At 37.9% G+C, this 26,376-nt stretch overlaps 2 protein-coding genes across 2 annotated transcripts; one reads left to right on the plus strand and one right to left on the minus strand.

Annotated features, from left to right (window-relative positions):
* Positions 1-828: 828 nt before the first annotated feature.
* Positions 829-10,286, plus strand: LOC139939382 (protein phosphatase 2C-like domain-containing protein 1). Its single transcript, XM_071935210.1, has 3 exons — positions 829-901; positions 1,455-2,674; positions 3,440-10,286. The coding sequence occupies exons 2-3, from the start codon at positions 1,492-1,494 to the stop codon at positions 4,459-4,461; spliced, it is 2,205 nt and encodes a 734-aa protein (XP_071791311.1). The 5' UTR covers positions 829-901; positions 1,455-1,491; the 3' UTR covers positions 4,462-10,286.
* On the minus strand, positions 9,430-26,348 carry LOC139939383 (ras-related protein Rab-5B-like). The gene is made up of 6 exons (XM_071935211.1): positions 26,220-26,348; positions 22,908-23,256; positions 13,491-13,642; positions 12,254-12,376; positions 11,427-11,520; positions 9,430-10,823 (listed from the first exon to the last, which is right to left on the minus strand). The coding sequence occupies exons 2-6, from the start codon at positions 23,068-23,070 to the stop codon at positions 10,702-10,704; spliced, it is 654 nt and encodes a 217-aa protein (XP_071791312.1). The 5' UTR covers positions 23,071-23,256; positions 26,220-26,348; the 3' UTR covers positions 9,430-10,701.
* Between the last annotated feature and the right edge of the window lie 28 nt (positions 26,349-26,376).

Consider the following 26,376-nt stretch of genomic DNA (forward strand, 5'->3'; position numbering starts at 1 on the left):
TTTTAGTGGGGAAAAATTTATGATATTTCTGGTCACTGTGAAAACAACACAATGCCTCAAAAGTGAATTTAATCACTGAGGTGATCGCTGAGTGATCGCTGAGAAAAAAAAAGAGTGCTTGCTGTGTGAACCAGAAACACTGGGGTTTAACCCGTTCTCTTTATATGATAATTGTCTGGCCGCTTTTATGTGCACCATCAATCCTCTAGTACAGGACCTACAGCTTGATGACCCATCGTATATGACAAAGCAAATATGGAAAAGTATCTTCAAGAATGTGCCATGTCAGGGACTTGTTGAACCAAACTCTGCTGATCAGAAACACCTATGCCCGAGTTCAGTGCTCTGAATCACTCAGCAACTACTACCACCATTGGTTGAAGGGTTATGTGTCTTGAAATTGAGGAAAATAAAGATGATGATGTTTTGAAGAACAATGAGGAGCGAAACTTTAGAGTGATGTTGAGAAATGTTATTTCCAAAGTTCAGGATATTTTTAGGGTTGTTAATCTAAATAGAACCAAAGTTGAAAAGCCTTGAAATTACAGTACAACACCATCTACCTATAGTTTTCAGGAAAATAAATCAGTTGACCAATTCCCCCCCCCCCCCAGAATTTTGCCAGAATAACATTTACTGAGGCCTACGAAATTGGATAGGCATATAACTTGATAATTAATTGCTTGTTGTTGAAATTTAAAAAGCCAGACAGATTCAACATTGTCTTCATGATTTCATAATCTTTTTCCACGATGATAATGAGATGTGAGATCAAACCATAGCAACTGAAATTGTTTGATAGAGCGCCCTCTATTGAAACAATGTGTTAAATTTTGTGTTGTCGTCGTTTATTGTATGATATGTGCCCGATTCTCTGGACGGACTTTTAACTGAAAAATCCGTAAGTGTCAACAATTTCGTATTACTTTTGCAATTACAAAGTACTTGATCATGACATCTAGTTTGTAAATAATCAATTGGGCTATTTTGTTTAAATGATTAACTTGCAGTTACGATTAGATCTCTGAGCTCGGTGTGTTTATTTTATGATGAATCATGCGAATGAAGGCAAGCACATCAAGTTGCATTTTTTACAGGAAGTCCAATGGTTTTTTTGAGGCAGTTAGGGAATGACAGTGTGATAAAAAGGAAAAGTTTCCGTACGGCGCCACCACTTTTTCATTCGATATGAAATAATATAGTATCTAATTTACCTCAATGAGATATCCCTTTTTGTAAAAATTAGTAAAAAAGTGGTGGCGCCAAACGGAAATTTATCAGGAAGAACAGTAAATGAAAGACAAATAAGTAGGAACTACAAACATGACAAACATGTCTGTTTTAGTGGCTAAAATTAAGTCCCAGAGCCATTTTATAACAATTTGTAATCAAGTAAAAAACTCCTTGTCATTTTAATGCCAATGAGTGTTTTATTTTTTGTTTGATATTTCCAGGATCGACAAGTCAAATTGATTAAACAGATCAAGCATCATGAGTAGCGATACATCATCAATATCTGAGCATCAGGGTCGGGTGACTGAAGCTCAGCTCCGCAGTCGTAATTTCCAACTTCGTGTCTCTACCCCGGACACCGATATCACTGAGCATCCCCAACAGCCTGACATCACCCTCTTCTGCGAAAAATGTGGATCATTTATTCTTCTTCGCCTGCTACAGGAGCATCGCAAGTACCATAGCGCCCTCCATGTCTTAGATTACAAGGATGCGAAAGGTCCAGACAGTGTGGCCTCGTTGCTGAAGCGCAGACAAGCCGTCCTGGGTAAGATGAAGAGCAGAGCTAAGGATGGTAAACCACTGTCTATGTCCCTCATGCAGAAGATCAACGATGCCTACGAACTTCTTAAGTCATACATGGAGGAGACTTATGAAGATCTAATCCAGACACGAGAGGTGGTTTTCCCAGAGTGTCGAGGGTTAGCTTTGAACTGCAGCGCCAAGTGTGCCAGGGCCGTTGGTATCTGTTCCCATGACAACCAGCGGTGGAAAAACAAAATGGAGGACACTAGAGTGTTTCAGGACTTCTTCGGTAATGACAAGGATAAGTGTTTCTTTGCCATATATGATGGCCACAATGGGCGCTTTGCGGGCGATGTAGCTGCAAATGACTTTCATCACTTCCTTCTCAACGAGATGACGAAATTTGATCCGGCGACTTCCTGTACATGCACCCTGAACCTCGCTGAACATAATGATCTCCTAGGCTATAATCTAGATCGGCCGCGACCCGTCATTCGCAAGAATAGCATTCGACATATTCTCCATGAGGAAAGTCAAAACATTATACAACAGATCATGCATACCTGTCAAGAGAACATGACAAAGCTAGATCTTAAAACAACCCAGCAACAATTGAAGAAAGAGACCAAGTCAAAAGTTATAAACAAACGCGAGAATGATCCGTTTGCTGAGAAGATGGAGATCGCTTTGAAGAATTCTTACCAGCTTGTAGATTATATTCTGTCATATGGGATTGATGAGCAGTCGCGTGTGCGTTGGAGCGGATGCTCTGCAGTGACTTGCGTCATCCAGAGGACCGGAGAGATGGAGGAGGATGGGAAAGATGAGGATTATGAGAAAGATGAGGAGGAGGAGGAGGGGGGTGATGGGGAGGAGCAGCCAAGGGAGCTTGGGGTGCTGTATGTTGCTAATGCAGGTATGAAATCATTGCAGAGGAATTTCACATCATTTCTTGGGTGCGATTTTGCAGTTGTAACCAATATCTGTTTCGTTTGAACTGGCCATTGGTTGCCATTGACCAAAACATTCAATTAGTTAATTTTCACAGATTTACGTTTAAAAACAAACTTTCCCATGTAACATCATGTAAAACTGTTTCTACCTCAACTGACTGATGGCCATGATAATTTCGGAATCCCGACAATAATTCATTTACTGTGCAATAGGCTACCTGAAATGAAATTTGTGACTACCTCAAATCTATCAGGGATGTGATTTCTCAGTTTTTAAATGGAAAATCGGAAAACCCCCACCCAAACAATTATTTTTTTGTTTAATTATATTTTATAACTAAGATCAAATCCTTAAGGAAGTAAAGATATTTAATGGAACACCCCAGATTGCTGAGTAAGGGTTTCAAAACTAGAGAGTAATGCATTAGCAGGCTTCTTACATGCAAGCTTTCTCGCTTGCAAGCTTTCACGCTTGCAAGCTTTCACGCTTGCAAGCTTTCACGCTTTGCACTCATACTCATACATGTAGTTCAGGTGTTTTTTCATCAGCCTATCACATCCCTGAATCTATAAACTAGCTGTTTAAAAATATAAGAATACGTTTTTGGTTCTGCTTACGATTTTCAGATTCAGTAAAAAGAAAATGAGGTGCATATTTTTGTTTTCATATTTATAAAAATGTTTTTATTTCAGTCTTATAATTTGAATTTTCCTTTTCATGCATGCAGGAAACACCCATGCTGTTCTCTGCCAGAACGGCAAAGCTATCAGACTAACAAGGAATCACACCCCACAATCTTCTCATGAACGAGCGCGGGTTTTAAGAGCCGGTAGCTCAGTCAAAGAGGGTGCTCACGGTGGCCGTGTAAACGGAGTGCTTGACACAACAAGAGGACTGGGTAACCATGGTGATCCGTTGCTCAAATCTGCCGTCCTGGCCGAGCCGCACACGCTCAGTATCACTCTCGACAGCCAATCAGAGTTCCTCATACTGGCATCCAATGGATTGTGGGAGGTTCTGTCTGAGCAAGAGGCCGTCTCATTGGTCAAGCAGTTGATGCCAGGTCAACAGGTTCATCAAATGCAACGACTGGTGAGTGACTCCTCTCTAAGGGACCTCTATGGAGTAGCAGAGTTGAATCTAGTGCCCTCTGTTGGCACTGATAATCAAGATCAGGAAGCACTCTCGGAAGGTGGTAGAGAAACTAATAATGAGAATGGTGTTCACTCCCATCCAACTGAAGGCAAATCACCCTCTAGAAACCAGGAAGACGGCCACAGAGAAATCAAGTCTGCAAATGGAGTGATTGATTCGGACTTGAAGCCAAGTCTCCCATTGCCAACTCAACAAACATCAGCGAGTGCGCCACCATTCATTGACGGCAGTGTAACTGAAGGTGATGCTCACGATGGTACCCCAAATACTCTCCCTTCTCCAAGATTCACCAGCATCAATTACCCAAGAGAGGATGATGACTCAAGTGACCAGACAGAGTTTGAGAGTATGATATCAGCGTTGATGGAGAATGATGATGGGAATGATGCGGATATTGAGACCTTGACGGAACTCCACACAATCTACGCTCAGTCCAGGCTTCAGGAGGTCGAACAAGGCAACCCAACAAAGCTAGAGATGTATAGGAACCTTGCTCAACAGATGAGCGAGAGACTTGTACAGAGTGCTCTATTGGCTGGCTCTAGGGATAATGTCACTGTGTTGATCGTTCTTCTACCTGGCTGTAAATTATAACTGTTAACAGAGCTGTTTGACTTACCAATGATTTATTTGCAATATTTCTTCAAGAAGACATACTGTGATGTATATAAGAAGAATTTTGAATGACAGACACTGGAAGTGAACGTTAGTTTGAACTATGAAGTGATAAATGATTTGAACCAACTATTTGGTCAGGTACCAAGAAGACTATTTGACAAATGATATAAAGGGACCAACTGACCAGTCAAAGGAAATAAAGTTGCTAGGGGAACTAAATTAATTTCAGAAAGTATTTTAAGGTTACCAGTATGACGAGTAATGACTTTGTACAATCATTTCAGAGTTACAAGATCGCTGTGACTGCCTACCGTAATAACATCTGAACAACAGTAAATTCCTCAGGAATGTTGTTCTACGAGGACAGCAAAACAAACGAAACACAAAGTGAGATTCGAGACTTCAGAAAGTATTCTTTATAAGCAGAGCCTCTTTGTTTATTACAGCGTTCTTTATCAATGAGGGTTCTGGGACTGGCCAGTGGCCAAACATCTCTTAATAACTGAATGCCGACATTTTTAAAGCCCTATTCTCTGGTGAAGCTCCACTTTCAAAGTGCTGCGTATGAACAAAAAGTAGCTAAGCAAAACAAAATTACGCTTACCAGAATAAGGACAACATCCAAAACATGTCACGCACCATTTGGAAGCCTGCTCATTTCTGCTGGGCAGAAAATTGTAGTTTTCTGCCTGGGGCCAATTTCACAAACCAACATTCCTCTCAAGAAAAGTTGTCAGTAACGAGACAGTAGTGTCAGTTGTGCGACTGGCAGTGTGACATCACACTTTGCGTAGTCATTCAGATTGATAAAGGTCTTAAGATCATGTAAAAATAAATGGGCCTTGGTCTTTGAAAAGAAACTTGAATTTAATGGTTAAAAGGAGAGAGTTTTAGGTCTTTAACTAAATACTGATATCAGGCCAAAGACAACCAATACAAACCATACCACACCAAAGATTTAATAATTAATCAGTTTTTAATACAATACAGTTATCATTTTTATTTTATTTTAAGTTCAAAGCTACAATATTATTCCAACATTATGCAGTGTTTTTTTATTTTCATACTTTATATCTAGCGATTACTTGAATATAATAAACCTGTACATATTACCATTCACTTAGGATACTGTCCATATTATGGTAATACCTAGATCAGCCCAAATATTTCTCATTTCTTTTTCTTTTTTAAACCAAGAGATTACTCAAATTGATTTCTCGTCTTTGTGCTGAAACTTGATGCGCAACGGTCAGCCATCTTGGTCAAGTACCCAGTTTCCACATAGGTGTAAAGGGGATACTTCAGTCAACAAGCACCATACTATTTTGGGGTTACTTCCTCATTATGACTGACAATGTTTTCTGTGTTGGACAGTCATGGGCAAGTTCGAGCGGCGACCATTTGTCACCCATAGTCAATGTTCCACGGTAACCTATGCATTCAATACATCATGGGTACCTGGCAAAGTCCTCCAAAGGATGACTTTGGCCCCTTGCTCAAACTTGACCCAAGATGGTACTAGTATGCAAGAAGGTCTGTACAGATCTAGTTATCTACCAACCATTGCATTTATACAGCCAAACACCTTATACAATAAACGGATGGGAAAATGTAAAATCATACTTTTGTTATAGTTTGATAGATTGATTTTGTGATTATTTAATTCATTATTAGGGTCAAATGGTATAAACAAGAATTTGTATTTTATTTATATACATGTTGGTGAACATTTCACATAAACATGATAAAGTATTTAACATTGTTAATGTGTTAACAGAGTTCTATAGCTTTCGGAATTCAATGTGGGGCATGCGAAATTAATCATGCACCCAATCACAAACTTATCAAAATAAAGTGTTAACTTTTAAGTGTTGGTTGTTTTGTCAGATGTTAATCTAAGCAGTTGGGATTTTGAAATATTAGTTAAAATACATTATAAAATGTCCACAAACCGTAACTTGATTACACGCATTATAATAAAAAATCCAACCCAGATTTGTGGAGACATTTAAAACAAACAAAAAAGGCAAACATCAAATTAAGACGAGGCGGTTCTTTGATAAAAGTGTGGTCTCAATGACCTTCGGTCAAACTTATGGTTTATCCCAATTAATAAACAAACGCCAGCATAAGTAAATGCTCCGATATTTCTTGTTTTCAAACATGAAGTTCGCATCCAAGAAATGGGCAAGCATTAAATGCCAAGTGAGGACCCTGAGAACAAGAGGTCCACATTAGGTAATCAAAACAATGTGGACTTACGCATGTGCACACAGTGTTTTCTCAAGTGTTGATGAATATATTTTTAGAACAAAATGTTCGCAGAGTTTATATAGCATAGAGCTGTGTGTGTAGAAGGCATGCACATTATATTTTAACCCTCCTACTGATTAACCATTCACATGAATGTTTTAAAAAGATAAACGCACTAAACCAGCCAGCAGTAGGATACAGTGAATGCATCTACATGTACACGTTATACAGATATACTTCTGTCATTTGTTTTCTTCTATTTTACAGTCTGCGCAGTTGGTTAACTCAAAGAAAAATTGACTGGAGTGGGGTTTGAACCAGCGAGCTCTGGATTAACGAACAGGCACTTTACTAACTGAGCTATCCAGCCCTATGTGTTGGTGATCTCCCATAACTTGTAACCGATAAACATTGATGCGTTTCTAGTGCGAAACATCAAAACCAATAAACTGCTGGTTGTTTTTTCTCTTTAGGTTAATCTATAACTTGATGGTACTGCCAACTATTCAGCATACAAAAAGAAAGAGAAAAAAAGGTGCAAACTTGCCAGTGGTTAATACAGACAGCGGTGTTACAATGCAAAGCCCAACTTCCTGGCTTAAATGTGGTGGGAATAACGAGCTAGGGCTTGTGCCCATGTAGCTGGTCCATACATGGTCGGTAGAAAAGTTTGATTTATTGAACTTGTTCAAAACGATGCCTTGAGAAATGGTAGACGTGCCTATTTGTAATTGCAATGAAAGAGGAAATGGCCAACCACACTTTGTACATTGTTTATTTCTGGCACCATTTTTACAACAAAAAGAGGAAATCAAATCCCCCCCCTTTCTTAATGATCACAATCAGCTGTTTCACTTGTCATGGCCACATTATCGTACAATTTATTGCATATAAAACAAACAAAAAGTAACAAGAAAACTACCCATCAAATGAATAAACCTTTGTTAAATTATCTACATTAGCGAAAGTTTGCGTTTTGGAAACTTTAATTGGATGACCAATACTTCAGGAAAAAAATCAATAAATTTTAGCATAGGATGACATTGATAATTAGACATCTACAACTGAAAGGCTTAAAAGGAATTAACACTATTTTGTTTATTTATTTTGCACAGGATTACAATGGTAGAGAATACAGGTGTTATTCAGAGCTTGTGGTAATATAAAAAACACATTCTCACATGATTAGCTTCTAGTAGATACATCAAAGTAATGTTCCAGTGAATGCTACTTTGTAGGTGCATTAAAAAAGGGGCTAGAGCCTGACAACAACCTACAATCCTATTTGAGTTTTGGTGGACATATTACAATTGTAGTTTGGTTTGGGTAAATCAGTTTGTAACCCAAACAAAATGGTGTTCTAAGGTGTTTGCCATGTCTCAAGAAGGCTTACTGACCCATTGTATCTAGCCCTTATAGAACGTCACGTCTCCGACGGGCTACCAGGGCTACCCTTGTGCCATCATCACATGCGGCTAGTGGCACACTCGCCATTTTGGGAGTCAATTCATAAACTGGTAAATGCTATGCTCCTAAAATGCGCATTACACTTGAAACACACCGGGACATTGACCAGCAAAATAGCGCAACCAAGATTCTTGTAGTGATGGCTAGTCCCAAGAAAAGAAGAGAAGAAAAAAAAAAAAAAAAAAAAAAACGCACCATAAAACCCCAAAATCTGCTGATAACCAAATCACATATATTTTTTAATAATAATGACAATTGGAAGAATCCACTAGGGATTTGAGGGTATTTTTAGGTCAACAGATTTGTGAAATAATATCATACAAGAAAATGTGTACTATAACAGTTTTCAGTTTTCCATCAACCATCTCTGCTTCATTTTTCGGTAAAACCGCCGATATTTCTAGGGATACATATAAAAACCCTATATTAAACTTTCTTGAATCATTTTTAGCGTTGGCGCGTTCACATGGAGCATCAACTGCTCAAACATTCATCTTTATCAAATTGAATACTATATACGATTCTTATCATCGCCATTTACAATGTGCTGACTGCAACATTTCTTTGCCTTTACAAGAGCCAGCTTTTAGTTTTTTTAAACAAAGATTTCTCATGATTAAAGTAAATTTACATGGCGATTAATTACTAACAGTAGATACACAAATATATTAAACGCAGTTCTACCAACAACATACAAAGTATCCATCCATCCTTTTTTTTTTTTTTTTTTTCAAATGTTTTGTACAGTTTGAGAATCTTTTTTTTGAGTTCTCATTTTTTGTATAACAAGAATGATGAGTTTGACATTTGTCAGGGCTAGAGTCGGACAAATCATCTCTTTCAATTTGACGGGAGAAAATAATACAAATGTGTAATCTGAAGAGTATTGGCTTTTAAAAAAATCTCAAATACAAAGTCATGTGGTGTTTTCACAAAAGAAAGAAGAAAAAATCAAGTACTTTCATACATGAAGTTCACTTTGTTTCACAAGACATGTAGATGGCAAACTTGTATGCAGTCGGCCTTGCCACCATGGGCAGCGCGTCATAACGATACCTCTTGTCACTAACCCATGGAAGAAAGGCGCTTAAAATCAACAATGATTGGCTTATCAAACGTGTTTGCTCAGCGCTTGTGATTTGGTTTCTGAGTGCTTGTACCGTGCTTAGTACTCGTGTGACAAAATGCATGTATTTCGACACAAGACATTTCAACTGAAGCATGTTTTTATGGTCCTCCTAAACTGCATAGAGCTAGACGTATCACAAGATCCAAAAAGAGAGGAGGCCAGTTGCTTTAAGACATAATGCATGATGCATCTTTTGAACCCAAACTGCAATACAGTTAGATGCATCGCAGCGCGCTGTACCTACGTCTCTTAACACTGAGTGGATTAACCACACGGCTAATTACAATAACCAATATATTTGGATACTTAGAGTCTACACTTCCAGGGGTTATGGCCGAGCAAGGCTATCTGGGAAAGATTGTATTTGTACATCACTGGGAATGACGTTGACATGCTGTACACACATCTTTTAGGCAACCATGACAAAAGCCTGTTCCCCCATCCTGCTTTACGTGGATTTATAATGTCTGTAGTCAGTAATCATGACCAACTCCTAGAGCTAGCAAAGCTAAATGAAATTTTTTTTTTTTAAATGAAATTTCTTAAAAATTAATTGTTGGTACAACACAGGTTCATGAACCCTGAAGAAATTGTCCAGTTTATCTATGATTAAAAACTAATGGAACAAGAAGAATGTAATATTTATACGTTGTGATACGATGTAAATTATCCCTTTATGAAAGATGCGTATGTTTTTCATGAGCTTCTTTTCTGGGTAGTCTTCAATTGATACGTCACACCATAAACTATTTTTTGTTTTCCTTTATACCATAGGTCCTTTTTGTTGGAAAGCAGTTTGCAACAGTTAATTCTGTTTACTTTTTGTTTTTATTTACTTTAAAAACTGTAGGTTTTTGGCTTGATTTAGTCATTTTATGTAGCAAGTGTTCTGATACCTGTAACCAATTTGATTTGGATTCAAATAAAATTTGTGTCTACACATGAAGTAAAATCAGATTTGCTAAGACATGGTAAGCCCTTGAAGGATTGGGAGGGAGAGAAAAGAATTACGGAATGAACCCCTCAAGCGCGCTGCTCGGGAACACGACACAAGGCGTGATATCAACAATAGAACCCCATCAATATGGTCACTGAGTCTACCCGTTACGGTTACCACAACGCAACACTCAGACAGTATGTTACCGTGACTCTTGTAACTGTGACATAACCATTTTGGTGTCTGTATTAAATATTCACGCATATCATCAAATGGGTATCAATTGTTAATCTGGCATGATTACGAATAACAAAATAAACATCACGTCCCCCTTCCCTGACTCCGCCCTCACCATTCCCGTTATCCCGCTGATTTGTGGTGTGTGTGTTTTTAAATTTTTATACAGAGCAATTTTTATAGATTGAAGTTTTCATTTGCAACAACCCCCCGATGATGGTTGTTGGTTTTCTGTAAGATCAACTCCTCCTCTGCCTGCTTGCCGTTGGGATGAACCAGCTCCGGCACCTTGTTCGCTCTTCGGAAGCTTTTTGGCTGTAACAATGAAAAAAATAGAAACAGAGTTTCAAAATTAGGTGAGGTTTGCGGTAGCACCATGAGAATCTTTTAGTAGTGTAGGTTCCAAGTAGAACCGGATGTTGACAACTCAATATTTCCACCAGTAAGCTCTGATTGTCTTGATCGAACTCCAACCTTGCAAACTTTCAAATACTACTTAGCATTTCAAAATACAAAAGTTGGTACCTTTCACTGTGTTACTCGTTAGTTCAACTCAATTCAATTTAGTTCAAATTTGGTTTATTATATACAAAAATACATCGCCAAATAAAAATTAAAAGGACTTAGGAAATTTGGTTTACAATATAAAATAACATTAAACATTTATGTACAAGTATATCATATTAAATACAATATAAAAAATATTACTTGAGTTTAACAGACAAACAGAAATTGGGAAAGCAGCATTTTAAAAAAGAAAATCACCAAAAACTGGTGGAAATAAAATTAAAAAGGAAACAAAGGCAATTTAAAAACAATGCATAGACGTTCTGGAGGCAATGGAGATTACTGACAGGAGGTTAGCTGACAGGATCTGATTGCTGACCACGAGGACAATATTCAAAAGACAAACTTTACCTATTGCCAAGAATATGTCGTTTACGTTCATCGCTGTTTTAGCTGACGTTTCCATGAACAACAAACTGTTCTCTTCTGCATATGCATGTGCTTCCTGAAATAACAAGAAATAAATGTACAAACATCAGCCTCAAATCATGTAAGAATAAAATAGCATTCTATTCTGCATATGCATGTGCTTCCTGAAATAACACAACATAATGTACGAACATCAGCTTCAAATCATGCAAGTGCAATAGAATGACGTAGATTCCCTTTTGACCTCTAGGTGAGCTACTACTTCAGACTCATCAGAATCATGAGTACACAATCACCACACAGTCTAAAGCCTTGTCAAGAGGCTAATGAAACTGTAGATTATGACTTTATGCAATAGCTTTGAGAGTTTAACAATAAGATGATTAAATATAATACTCCAGTAACACCTATTAATTCGTTGCAGTACCTGCTGCTATCACATAGGATTCAAACTGCCTATAGCCATTGGTCAAGCTCAGTGGTCTAATGGTAAGACATCTGCTCTAGCATTGCAAAGGTCTTGGTTTTAAATCTCACCCGAGTGATTTACCTGTGGAATTTTGTTTCACATAGTCGGGAAAGTACTGAGTATACGGTGCTTAAAGACCGAGTTATAGACGGTCGCGTGATGGTCGGGCGTCGGAAATCTTGACGCGCGATCATAAAAAGACATGGTTTTTAGGCCTCAGTCTTAGGATTGCGCGAAAGATTTCCGTCGCGCGACCATCGCGCGACTGACTATAAACCGGCCTTTTTACACATCAGTAAAAGGGTACAACAAAATTATATTGAAAATGCTCTATTCTTACCTCGTACTCTACCATCCTCTTGTTAGCCAAGTCTGCTTTGTTACCAGCTAATGCTATGACTATGTTGGGACTTGCTTGCCGCTGTAGCTCTTTTACCCATGTCTTTGCTCGTGCAAATGTGTCCTGATACAAACAAATAATCAGTTCTAAAATAATTAATAATTGTGCTTCCTATTACATAATAAACAACATCTAAGTTCAAACGTTAAACTATATCATTGAAACATCCTCTGTAAACTGTATGAATGACATAATAGTAAAAACAATAATTGATATGCTAAAAAAACAGCTATTAAAAGTACGTTTACAATTAACAATAAAATGCAAAATAATATGAGAGGTTTTGCGCTGACGACACCTTAGTACTTAAATCTCTCCGTTGAGTAGGTGTGGTTTTACAGGATCCTGGATCCTAGTATGACAGTCCTTCAGAACCATGCATACTCAACAGAGAGCTTTTATTATTAAATGGTGTCAACGCAAAACTTGTTTTAAATGTTTGTCTTTCTATCAAAATAAAAAACTTCCAAGTGTAATTCAATTCCTAATAATTAAATATACAAAGCTGTAGGCCTATTGTTACATTATACTACAATGATTTACAAAACAAAAATGCAGTTTAGTAAAGACATCATAGATTATGATCATCATAGACTACGTTCACTGGGCCTGCTTTGAAAAGAGAGAATAAGAGTAGAAAACAAAAACAAAGTTACATTCAATACAAAAAATGTAATTTCCATCAGTCACAAGCATGCATGAACAATGTACAAAGCAACAAAAATACCAATAATGATGTAAAAAACAACAACAGTAAATGCAAAACAGCAGCAAATCTTTGGTAAGATGAGGTTAAAGTTTACAAGAAGTCTACAAGAAACAGGGCTGTACAAAGAAGAAGGAAAGACAAAAATAAAACTACCAGCACCACACCACGCAAGCCAACTTTACTGTTACAGGGGTGTGATTGGACAAATGTAAACAATTCTGACAACTTGCTTGTTGGTCTAGGTTCCCATTATTCTAGACCTGGAACCTCCCAGATATGTTCAAGCTGAGGAGGCTTGCACACTCAGTACATCACCACAAATACTAAACTTCAGGTTTGGATTGATCTTTCTCCTTTGGTGATTGCTTTTAAATGTTCTAAACACTTGCAAAGGTTAACAGAGATTTGGAAATAATCCCTACATGGCAAACAACTCTTGATAAATCACAAGGCTTCTGTTGGACTTACTTGGTTTGTAATGTCATAGACAACAATGGCTGCTTGCGCTCCTCTGTAGTACATTGGTGCCAGGCTGTGGTATCTCTCCTGACCCGCTGTGTCCCATATTTCAAATTTAACTGTTGTATCATCTAAGCAGACAGTCTGTGTCAGAAACGCGGCTGGAGAGGAAGAAAAAAAAAAAGGAAAATACAATTGAAATAATCATACTCAAAAACTTGTTTTGGGTGATCAAAATTCAAGTTGACCGAGATTCAAATAAAAAAGAGAAAAAGAAGAGTTAAGAAGGACAAGTGTTTAATCTTCTGAGGAGATTGTAATGGCTTTGTGAAGGCAACTGAATGTGAACAGAATTTTCCCTTAACAGTGTCCCATTGGCCATGACAGTTAAAACACTTGAGGACCTGTCAAACTACACTCCAAGTGGTCCGGATGGCTGGTTCAATGATGAAAAGCGATCCGTATTTAATATGCAGACTAGGTAATGGACTAGTGAAATGACAAGCTAACTAGTCCTGCTAGCCAGCCACTGAACAAATTAAGGGACAAACCGTGGTAAACATTCACTGTTGTCATTCAATTTAATTGCAATATTTCATTACATTAGATTTATAGCACCATTGACCCATGAAAATTTTCAATCGATTTGTTTACAACCTACAATTTGTCATTAAATAAAAACATGACGTTTCTTTTCTTGTTCACTTAACCCCAATTCATTTATTATTCAACACCCAGCATATAAATATGTCGAGTAACGAAAATCAATATTTGCAAATAACAATAACACTACAACGGTCTAGTTCCTGCCACTCAAAACCCCTTTATGAAATCAGCAGGCCTTTAGGGGGCGAGTACCATGCTCCCTGATCATGGCGTGTCTTTTATAAGCGCTGGGTCAATATTCACTGCCTACAGTCTTTCTATAGTGTAGGTTATAAACGCAACACATAAATGCAGGCAAAATAGCATCGATCGGGGACCGTGCAAATAACGCTGAAGTGATCAAGATGGACTAGAAGCCTTGGGTGATCCCTCCCTCCATATTGAATGATGGCTTCCTCATGAGAGGGACATCTTTCAATTCCAAGCAGCGTCCAAGATTGTATCTGAGACAGATGCATCTTGATTCTCAAGCTAACATTATCATACTCAGCATAGTGCATGCCAACGTGACGTTGAGTGCGCACATGTGTTTATCTAGCATTGATGCTGCTGTACGACGTGCACTGACTGAGCCATTTCATTATGACATTATATACATCGTAGACCTTGGATACCTGGACAGTGTCTGTATATGTAATTGAAACTGTGGTGCGGATAATGAATTATCCAGCTCACAGTTTGGGCGCTGTTATTAAAACGTGACCCCAAGGAATACTTGGATGTAAATGTGATTTGAAGGGACGCTTGGCTCCATATAGTAAAGAAGGGTTGGGTAGGAGCTTACAATATTGTAGACTGCAGTTGTTGTTGTCCATGATTGTTGCCCAACAATTAAATATGCTTCAAACAAACAATAAACTTACAATTTTTGGCCATGATTTTGCCTGACAACTAAAGATGCTTTAAACAATCAAAAACTTCTCAGAAAGAGGTCTGTGGTCTGTTGATTTGAATTCCATTGCTAGGAGCTACCACAACAAGATCAATACTACTTGGGACTCTCCCCCAACTACACTGAAGCGTATCAGCAAAGCCAATCACAAGGAAGCGTATCAGAAGTGCCAATATGTGCAAATTTTTTGAAGATTCGCAAGTGGTTTTGTTATTTTTATTTTACAAAAAATAACAACCAAACATCCACAAAGTTTGGTCCAGAATGGCTCGAGTTTTGAAAAACCTGGGGAACATCCTGATGTTTACGTTTGAAATTGAATACAGAAAAGAATTCTGTCAACATTCGCACTATGTAAATTATTTCAAAACTATATCTATAGGAGCATGAAATAGCAGCTGATAAAACAGTACATTCATGGCAACTTGTTTCATGTGTGCTGAATTGTTTGTCAACAATATCATGTGACCTTGACCTGTGACCTACTTTCTTTGTAGACGGGAGAAAGGGGGTCACTGTAAAGTCAGTGTACATTAAAGCCCATATAAATAGAAACCTATTCAGGAAGTGTTATTGGACACTGCTAACATTGTAACAATGATTCATGCGATCTGTAATCTATATAATCTACTCTCAGTGTTTAAGTATTTATGTATTGTTTAGGAGTGGAAACATTACTTTTTCCCTTTTATTAATAATGCTTATATTGACATTGGTAATTGCGAAACAATTCAACTAATATGCAACGTGTACAATCCATGTACAGAAAACTGTTTCTACCCATGCTAACTCTGATCCACTTAAATAAAATCAATGTAGTTCTTTTTTTTATTTTTGTGCTGTTTATACAGACCTGATAATTGATGGAGGTAAATAGAGGCAGTTGCTTCCATGCGTGTGGTGATTGGCGCGCGAGGGGTGCCCCTTAATATGTTCTTGAGGAAGTTCAACATTTCCTCATATAGAGGTGCACTTTATTAAGGACAATTTGCCTTGCCCTAACAAGAACAAAGTATCAGACATGCTAATGCTAAGTATACATACTGTGTACATAGTACAACATGACACCTGAGTCTGGCAAATCCAAACCAAATCCAGCCTACATGTTTTGTTTGTATTTGAGCTACCGACGTCAACAATAAACGTATGATCTAGAATCACACTCAACCAGAAAGTACATTTCCTGGTAAAACGGTTCCCTGTTTAAATTATGCTTGGGGCAATACGTGGATTGGCTTTTCAGTCCACTGCCTGACTGCGTGGGTTTTCCCTTGAATAATTCTCTTGGGTTTTCCTCCAACATCTAAAACTAAAACGTCCCTTCCTATCTCCTGTCAATTGGGTTAGTGGCTAGTGCAGTGATTAAGTTCGCTTCCCTGAGAGTCATTGGCTTCACAGCAAGAATTAATTAAATGAAATTAAACAAAAAGGGCTATGTTTAAAGGCAAAATACACTTTCTATCAGATACAATACTTTAGTGGTTTGTATGGGAGGATGGGTCCCCCTTGCTGAAGATTGCTTTCTATCCTGTCCGAATTCAGTACAAAAGCAGAATGGCACATTTTTCTCAGCATAGGTTCTGCTCAACCACAAATAACAGTGAGGATTTTTAAACAGCGGTGAAAGGCCAAGGTTCAGTTCACCAACGGTGATGTGTGGTTAACACTGAACTCTGAAACTCACCAGATTTATCAGATTATGGAGGTCATGGCAATGAGGGTTATTGAAATGGTTACGGAGTGGAACAAATGCATTGGTTCCATAAAATTAATTGAAACAATGGAACGGGCATCTGGACATTTTAGTCTAATTATGGTTGCATATTTTATCTCTGTCTGACTGTCATAGAAGGCACATGTGCTATTAAAAAAACCCAGAACAAAATGGTGATTAAAATGGCTAGCACACAAACTGCTGAATATTCAACAGCAGGGGTCATGAGTCTGTCAACCAGGTCAACCATGCCTGAGACATAACACATAAACTACATATGTACATGGTTACATGATCAACATTTAACGTGTTGTTTTTAATTTCTGTTGATGACAACAACAACAGCATCACTATAAATATAAGCCATCAATCTTTACTGGTTGTTGCCTGTGTAGCTGTACTGGTACAATATGTACATGTACATGATGATGTACATAAATGTAATGTACATGTATTCCCATGTGAATGATGAGTCAGGTGTGTTATTTCCAAAAGGTCAATAAATAATTGGTAATTCATTTATCAACCAATATTAGAATGATAAACTTGCTACTACTCGGGCAAAACAAATCTAATTGATGCAATCCAATAAGCCAATTAAATGATCAATCATGGCTCTTAACTTTTGCAGGGAGAAGGTTTACACACATCAATATTTGTGTTATTTAAAATTCATCTTTAATGTTAACAACATGCTTTTAATGAATACCATTGGAAACAGAGAGAGATTACCTCTGAACATGAGAATTGAATATTGTGCATACATGCTAATTGATCATTGAAAGGATAACATGGCTGCACCTAGAAACAGCAGCTGACAATCAAACTGTAGCACAACACTTAGCCTAGATTTGTTAAGTTCCAGAGGTGGTGGTTGTGCTTTTTACTGCACTCTGCTACCTTTGGTACACTCTCTTGAATGCATAGTAGGCCCATGCCACAAAGAGACACAGGAGACTGAAGTCTACAGAACAAGACTGAAGTCTACAGTACAGATACATACTTTTGTACACAAGCCATGCCTATTTTTTTGCTTGCTGTGCATTTAAAAAAAGTCATTAGATACATTTATATTTCATGGGATACTTGGCTAATGCCAATGTCTTTTTCTGAAACCACATGTACACCTGGGTGTTTTTACTCTCTCAAATTTTCTGGCTTTTCTACCCTGACTGTTTTGACAATCTAGAATAATACAATGTTCAATTGATTTTGATGTTTGCATATAATTATGGTACTCAGCCTGTAGGTTTTGAGTCACTGCATGGCAAGGTATTAATATGCTATTTGGTTTGTGCCATAACAATCATGTGATAATATCTACTTTGTTGTGCAGACCGGGTCCAATTCCATGGCTCTGCTTACCAAAGCAAATAATCTGCACAGGCAGGAGCAGGGATTTCCACGCTTTACATGATACGTACATATCTCAAGTGTATTTCACAGGCTAGCAGGTAATTTTTGCTTGTGAGCGTGCGTACTAGTAACTAGGCATTCTTTGCTTACACAGCTAACGCAAAAAGTTGTCGCTTGCACAGTAAGCAGAGAATGGTAATCACAAACACAGAATTCTAGTGGAAATCGCGGCGGACCAGTTGAAACACCTTGCCAACTGGTCCGGCTGACCAGTCAAAAATATCAGCAGCGGTACTACAGAACTATGACTATTTTTAAAACTATTTTTAGGCTCGAATAAAACGTAAAAACATTCACTCAAGGTTTGGATAAAACGTAAAAAAATCACTCGAAGTGCCGCAGAACGCTGGCAAACTTCCGACGATCACGCATACACAGCGCAAAATCCCATCATGCAACGCAAAGGCTTGTAGTCTTCGTATTAGTTCACGTGTGGCAAAAAGTTTAAGAAACATTGAATGCTAGAGGGCGTTTCAGAATATTCGATAGCGTGAGAATAGACGCCCTCTATTGGTGTAAGTACGCGATAGCTTACAAAACTAGCTTCAACCGCCTTGACAAAAGACCACAAAGCAAAACACATTCTGTCAGCAGCATGGTCGTCAACGAAGCAGATTGCTGTGTGGGAATAAAAGTCTAGCGTGTTTACGAAAAACGAGCGAGACGGTGAGGCTTCATTCAACAAAAATTACCATGTTAGGATACTCTGGATGAGCAAAAAGTAGTATTTAATTATTTAATTGTGTTTAGTAAGGTTCTTCTGTCCTGATTTTGCGTAATTTTGTTGTTATTTGGGGCTTGTTTTTTTTGCGGGCGATTGGTGGGCGATCTAGTTTATTGTTCCAATCCATGGTTTTATTGGTCACATATAAAGCGCGGTTGTTTGGGTTTTTTTTGCGGGTTGATTTCAAGAAAGACTTGGGTTCTAGAATGCAATCATGTGTTAAGGCGCAGTTGTTTTTGCTGCTTTTAAAAACGTTTTTTAAATGAAAATTTTGTTCACAAAACAGACGCCGGCACCGACCATTCCATACACATAAATGTAAAAAATACAGTTAAACTCATTTGCTTCTTCATGGATGTTGCAACTATTTTGATGTCTACTTTTTGTTTTCTGGACGAAGGTGGGAAGATTTTGGGAACTTCGGTACCGGTTTATGAATACTTATTAAAACTACAATAATAGGCAATGTTTACACATAATAAAATAACTTGAGCGATCGCACGTAACCCTCCCCCACCGTAGATTTGAAGGCAATACATAAAAAGTTAATGATATTTTAACAGTTGGTTTTAAAGTGGTTTTTTTTTTTTGTAAAAACTTTTTCCTTTTTTTTTTCATAAAAAAGTTCTTCTTACTTGGGAATACTTCGATGTCGAGTGCTTACAATAAACCATGGACTAAAAAACTACCTAAATAAAGATCATATTAAATTTTCCAATTTGCTCTGACAAATAATTTGACCTGTTTTTAAATTAATTTTAATAACATTATTGTTATTACATTTTTAAAGAAAAAATACTCTCAAATTAATGAGCCCCCCTTACGAACACAATAACTTGGTACACATAAATAAAGTATGGCTTCCAGTGCAGTTAAGTTGACGTTGCAATTCATGTTGAATTTAGAAATAGCGACGATCGGAAATCGAGTACAGCAGTATACTATTAGTTTAAAAAAAATTGACGGACCAGTCAAAAACCTGGCGGACCAGTGAAGAATCAAGCCAACTGGTCCTGCTGGCCAGTTAAAAAAAAAGTTAAGGGCAACCCCTGAGAGCTGTTATGTTAGAGCTTCTAATATTTGTATTCTGGAGTGGAGAGAAGAGTGAACTTGGTAGTTCTGAAAAGAACTGTCCTGCTGTTTATGTACAACCTAATGTAAGGGTCAACAGTTTTGTGGAGACCTCAGGATAGTCCACAAATCCCACATATATTTTTGAGATTTAAACTAAAAATACATGTAATACCATGATATTTGGCCCAAGTATGAAAACAAAACTATATTATTTTTTATTGAGTTAAAAAGCTGGTCTATTGTATTGTACAGTATGGTATTATAGGCTTTATAATAATATTGAAAACAATTCTTCTGAGGGTAACCAAATCAGAAATCAGACAGAAGTAGGAGGAATATTATGGCTGCTTTGATTATAATCTGCAGGGCGTCTAAAAGTGCTCAAATGACAGGTATGCACAGCTTTCTATGAATTAAGAGGCCTACTTATGTTTAGTTCCAATCTTCAAAACAAAGGACACCTGATTGATAAAGGGATTAAAAACAACAAACATCAATCACATTGCGACTGACCACCTTCATGTATTCAATACCCTTAATTACCTTGAATTATTTATAACATGTTGTTCTTAATTGTATTTCATTAACAAGAATCAGCCTTGTTGTCATTCCTGCCTTAGTCAGATTGGAGTCAGTTGTTAAAGGGAAGTAAAACAACAGGAATTTAAGGTCTGTAAGACTTTGAAAGGCGTGGCAATACGTACAAGATATATAATACTGATCTACATGTAGTATCTCTTTAAAAACAATTATTTTGGTTTCATACAGACACGTCTTGTAAATAATATTCTTTCACTGCTTTCAAGTTAAACTATATAATGTCTGCGATGACGCAAACAATGTTTCATTTTAAAAAAAGGCGAATTTCAGAAATCATGTTGTACAAGGCAATTTAACACATTTTAGCAGACAGTTCAGGGAACGATTTCATTCAGCAGTTAAGCATAGCAAATACTAAATGCTAAATAACAATAATTTGGGGTAGCTATTGACACTTTTTGTTATAGCATTTTACTGTACAAGGAAAAATTGGTCCCTACAGTTACGACAAGTGTTTTGGAATACAGTTTCCCCCAGTGTGCAGTAATTGCCATGCATGTGGAAATATAAGTTTCCTTAAAAAGAATCCTTTAAAAATATATATATATATATATAAGCCTGGACGATATGACGATAATATCGTCACGATACGATATTGAAAACAATATTGCCAATATCGATGTTGGTTTTGAATTTATCGAAAAATCGTCTCAAAACAAAATTTGTTATCTCAGAATTTAAGGTCTGTGAATAATGCTAGTACTACATGCACTTTGCACTTTGATTTTGGGTTGAACAAAGACAAAATTACTAGAGCGAGACTTGAACCTGCAACAAGGGATCATACTAGCACTAGACAACATCAAATATTTTGACTGGTGATATATATCATTGGTTAATATCGCCAATATGATGATTTATGGCAAACATTTTTGAAAAAGAAAGTAACCTCTGGAATAACAATGACACGATCTAACGTGGAACAAACAGTTTACTGCAGGGAGGAAATTAAATAAATAAACAAGACACAAGCGTAAATGGAAATAAACCACAAAGACACCACTTAATTCACACGAACACAAAACAGCTTACATATAAAAAATATTGTTCTTGCCACTTCTGACTCAATTTATTCATGGTTTGTACATGGTGTCAACCTCAACGGTTGGAAGTTGCGATCTCCTGAAGCGTGCCTTAATTTTGATACGTTTCTTCACTGAAAACCAACTATTTTGTCCTTCCAAGTCACTCATATTGGCATAAAGAGAATGTGACATAAACACTTGCTGTGATTGCTTGAGGGAATTTCCCCATGCGGCTTCTCTCCCACGAACTTGTCGATAGCATGCTAGGTGGCGGCGGGATGAGATTGAGGGATGGGTATTTTTTGAATGGCAGTGCTGATGAAAAGCATGGCATCATAAACATTCCCACTGATTGAGTGAAGGATTCAACACATTTTGAATAACCACCAATGAAGAATATTGACAAGAGACCTGGAAACAATTCATGCTTACCGTGGAATTCTGTGCTCATATGACAAATAGAATCATGCAATTTGCTTCATAAGCATGGCATACTGTGCTAAGCAGGTATTGACTGACCCATTTAAACCCTTACCATTAGACTAACTTTTAATCAACAGTGCTATCATGTGGGTTACGGTGCAAGAAGCTGGGGCCAGGGGTCTTATTTATTATTACTTATTATTATTATGTCATCTAAACATTTAAGTAATTTGAACCAAAGGTTTCCGTAAAGTGTCTGAATATGCTTGTCTAATTAACAAGCAAGTGCCAGACAAAACTGTCAAAGTGTACATCAGCATTCTGCCTTGGTGTCCGCTAGCAAGAGGCAAGTAAAAACACCTGAAGCTCAGTCAAAAATCTCTCAAAGCAGTCTTGCTGGCATGGTCAGTGTTCAGGTGTTGATCAACATCCCTAGTACATATGAATTACAGACCATTGAACAAGCTGGGGAACTTGTGAACTTACAGGCTAACTGGTTCAACTGGCTAGACACTGAAAATGGCAGATCCTTAACATGTAAAACAGCAAAGTCTGTCAATATGGCTTGTCAGGCCGGTGTTTAAATCCGGTTTCATTGGCATTAAATGACTGAGAGTATTCTACTAGGATGTCAGTCCACAGAAGGTTACTCCCCAGCTCTTGCCGGTACACATTTGTACTTCTGGGTGGAGAGAAGCAATTATGATAAAGTATCTCGCCAAAGGACACAAATGTTGCGACTGACCAAGTCAGAATTGGAACCCACATTCTGTCAATTACAGAGCTCGAGTCCACCACCCTAGACCAGTCGGTCACAACACCCCTTTACATGTAGGTAAAAATTAAAGCATAGAAAAAGGTACGGGGTTTGAACATTAAGCTATCCACTCACCTCCTATGGTGCTCTCTTGGTATTCATGAAACTGACCCTTGACGAATCGTAGGACTAAGCTGGATTTGCCCACTGCCGACTCGCCCAATAACACTAGCTTGAACTGACAAATCTTCCCTTGGACACCATTTGGTCTCTGTGCTCCACCGCCTCTTGCTGCCATTTTTCAACAGTTTTTTATTTGGTGATTTTCTTTCTAGGTTGGAATGTTTCTCAGTTGAGGTTTGAGTTCAAGACAAGTCAATGGGAATTGACTTTCCAATGTATGAAGTCCCACAGGATAAGTAGCTGGTGTGTAAATGTTTCCACTAAGACAAGCTAAATGATGTTATCTTGACATGTGCACCTCCTGAATGAGAAATCATTCACAAGTAAAAGGAGAAAAAGAAATTGGTTAATCTCTTGGTATTAACATTGACCCGGCATTTAAAACCATTCCTTCTAGTGCAAGGGTTGTGTATGGTGACACAGCTGAGCACAGAACTGATGACATGTTTGTACAGCCTAAATGCATTCTCCAGATGGTATTATTACAGGCTGGCAATGGCATAGTTCATCTTTCGTTCAAAACCACTGTGGATGATGCATTATGACGTCACAACTTCAAAAGACCCAAACCGTGCCTTCACTGAGGTTAATGAAGACCTACCATTGGCTTAGAGTTGCACACAGGATGCACTTGCATACGCATTTCCCCCTGTTTGACATCAGCAACGGATAGAAATGCAAGGGGTCTAATAAACAGTCAGGACAGATCCTAAAGAGGTTCAGGTATTGTTTTAGATTTACAATGCAGTGACATTGTTTAACACAAATCATAACAGAAGTCCACAATGAACCACATAACACCCTCTGTTTGCAGCATAATTTGCAAGCCTCCTTCAATTGACCCACAACATCCTCTGGAGTCTTGTATCTGCTAAAGTCTTGTACTGCTGAAATATCACCTTTTGTAAAGTTCCAATAAATATCTTGAGAAGTTGGTTGACAGCTTTCCCTTTCTGTAATAATAATAACCAATTCTTATATAGCGCATTTCACAATAACGGTATAAGTGCGCTTTACATTAGTGACCTGGTCATAGGGCCAATAACATCCCTTTTTAATGTAACCTATTAATTCAGAAGTTGGCAGGCTATCTTTGAAGGGCGAAATAAAATAACCAGCCAAATGTGACATTGACAAGCACACTTTTCATTTATTCAATATTAATATTACTACTATCCCCCCTTTAGCATTAGAAAAAAGAATGATAAACATTGCAACAATGTTGACATGTGGGTGTGTTTCAAGGTAAAATGTTGTTTTGGAGATTATGTGCTCAGCAAAAATTACATGAACTAGATTTATAGTTAAAACTTAAAAACTTCAGGAAAAATGTTAGTTGAACTTTGAAATTTACCCTGCAAATAAATGTTAACCAAACTACGTGATCATGTATGCTTTTGTTTATAAAAAGAAATATACATTGTACCAATTTCTATTCCTAAAAACTAAATTGGAACACGAGTTAGCACTTTTGTAAAGCCCGGTTCATACTTCCTGCGAATGCGAATCAAATTTGATGTGAATTTGACGTCACAACTCTGTTTAATTTAAGCAGCAAATGTTTCACAAAAGTTGAGCACAACTCAACTGTAGTTGCAATAACGTAACCCTCCTGCCGACAGTGTAGCCGGCCGTCGGCAGGAGGGTTATGTTATTGCAACTAAACTCAACTGCTGCGAAAATTTGTGGCGTCAACATTCACTGCCGACGGCTTAGCCGGAGGGTTACGAATCATCCACAATCTGTGCAGGGCGAAATGGTTAAAAACATACAATTTCGACAGCCAGTTAACAGATTTGCTCAATTTCATTGAAAACACCATTACCAATAAGTACAAAAACTTACCAGATCCCGGAGCGAAACAGTCACAAATGGCCCAGGTTGATATGTCGCACGGCCATTTTGTGCTTCCCGATATGTTCAACGCTTTATTTGTTGGTCACCAAGCGCTAAACCACAGGTACCAGCCAATTGATTTGACGACCTGCCGAGCCGCGGCTGAGTTTGACTAAACCATTCTGTAAAAGGGGTGATATATGGCAGTGCGTGTGCGCTGTCCATTTACTGAGCCCGTCGTTCACTCATATTACGCGCACGCACTGCCGCACTGCAACATCCCCATTGTAACACCTCTTTTACAGAATGGTTTAGTCCTTCTCGGCCGCGGCTTGGCAGGTCGTCAATTCAATTGGCTGGTACCTGTGGTTCAGCGCTTGGTGACCAAAAAATAAAGCGTTGAACATATCGGGAAGTCACAAAATGGCGATGCGATAGGTTCTAATGAGAACCTGGGAAATTTGTGACTGTCGCTCCGGGATCTGATAAGTTTTTGTCCTTTTCTTCCAAAATATTTTCTCATATGTGTTTTTGAGTGTTATTCATTAGACATTGAGGATCAAATTTGTGTTCCTAGAATTTGTGTCATGATTTTTGAAAGTGGTAAAAATTGAGCAAATCTGTTGACTAAACTATTTCGCTTTTTTCACTCGAATAAGCTTCGTAACCCTCTGGCTACGCCGTCGGCAGGAGGGTTACGTTATCGCAACTAGGCGGACACAAGCTTTTAACATGTCTTGTGCTTTTCTCCAAATCTCAAGCGGGAGAGCAGAAAATCCGGAGAAAGTACAAAATGAACTGGGGTTAATAATGAAAATAAATTCCCAAAATGGAGTGCTTTTTGTTCCATTTTGGGAATTTGTTTTCATTATATTAAAGCCCGGTTCAAATGGTTCATACTAATCGAAAGATTAGTTTCTCCGGATTCCCAATCCCATTTCATTTGAAATCAGAACATTTCAAATTCAAGACACCATCCCTTTTCTATTTTCACTTCACTAAGTCTTCAGTTCAGATGAGAACAATAATTTTTTAATATAATTTCATTTGATTTGTGCATGTCACAATAAATTTGACTATGTTATTTATTACTCAAATTTGGTTGAGAAACATGTCAGCGCTGGCTACAAATATACTGCGTAAATTTTGTCCCGTGACATAATCTGCTCCTAATCTGTTTATCATCCCATCCATCCACCATTTTATTGATACGGTTTGTGTACACGTACGTAAATAAATGGGCAGTTTCCCCTAGTCGACTCGACCCATATACCGTCTATGCAAAAACTGTATACGTTAACTCAATGGTTCATTTGCCCCCACGATTTGCACATCAAAGGAACGTTTGGTAATAATAAAAGCTACCCCATATAACTTTCTATTTATCATACATTCTGAATCCCTCAATAAAACAAATCACATTCTCACCAAAGTGGTCAAAAAGTTTAAGAAACTTTTTTGTTTCTGTGAAGCGACGACACATCTAGCTACAGGAAGAGACATTGGCCTTTCATTGAAGGGCGTGAAACCCGTTATGATGACATCGTTCATAACAAATCTCGTGACAAGATCTCGTTTGCACTGG

Source organism: Asterias amurensis, chromosome 7, assembly GCF_032118995.1.
Source record: "Asterias amurensis chromosome 7, ASM3211899v1".
NCBI classification, from domain to species: domain Eukaryota; kingdom Metazoa; phylum Echinodermata; class Asteroidea; order Forcipulatida; family Asteriidae; genus Asterias; species Asterias amurensis.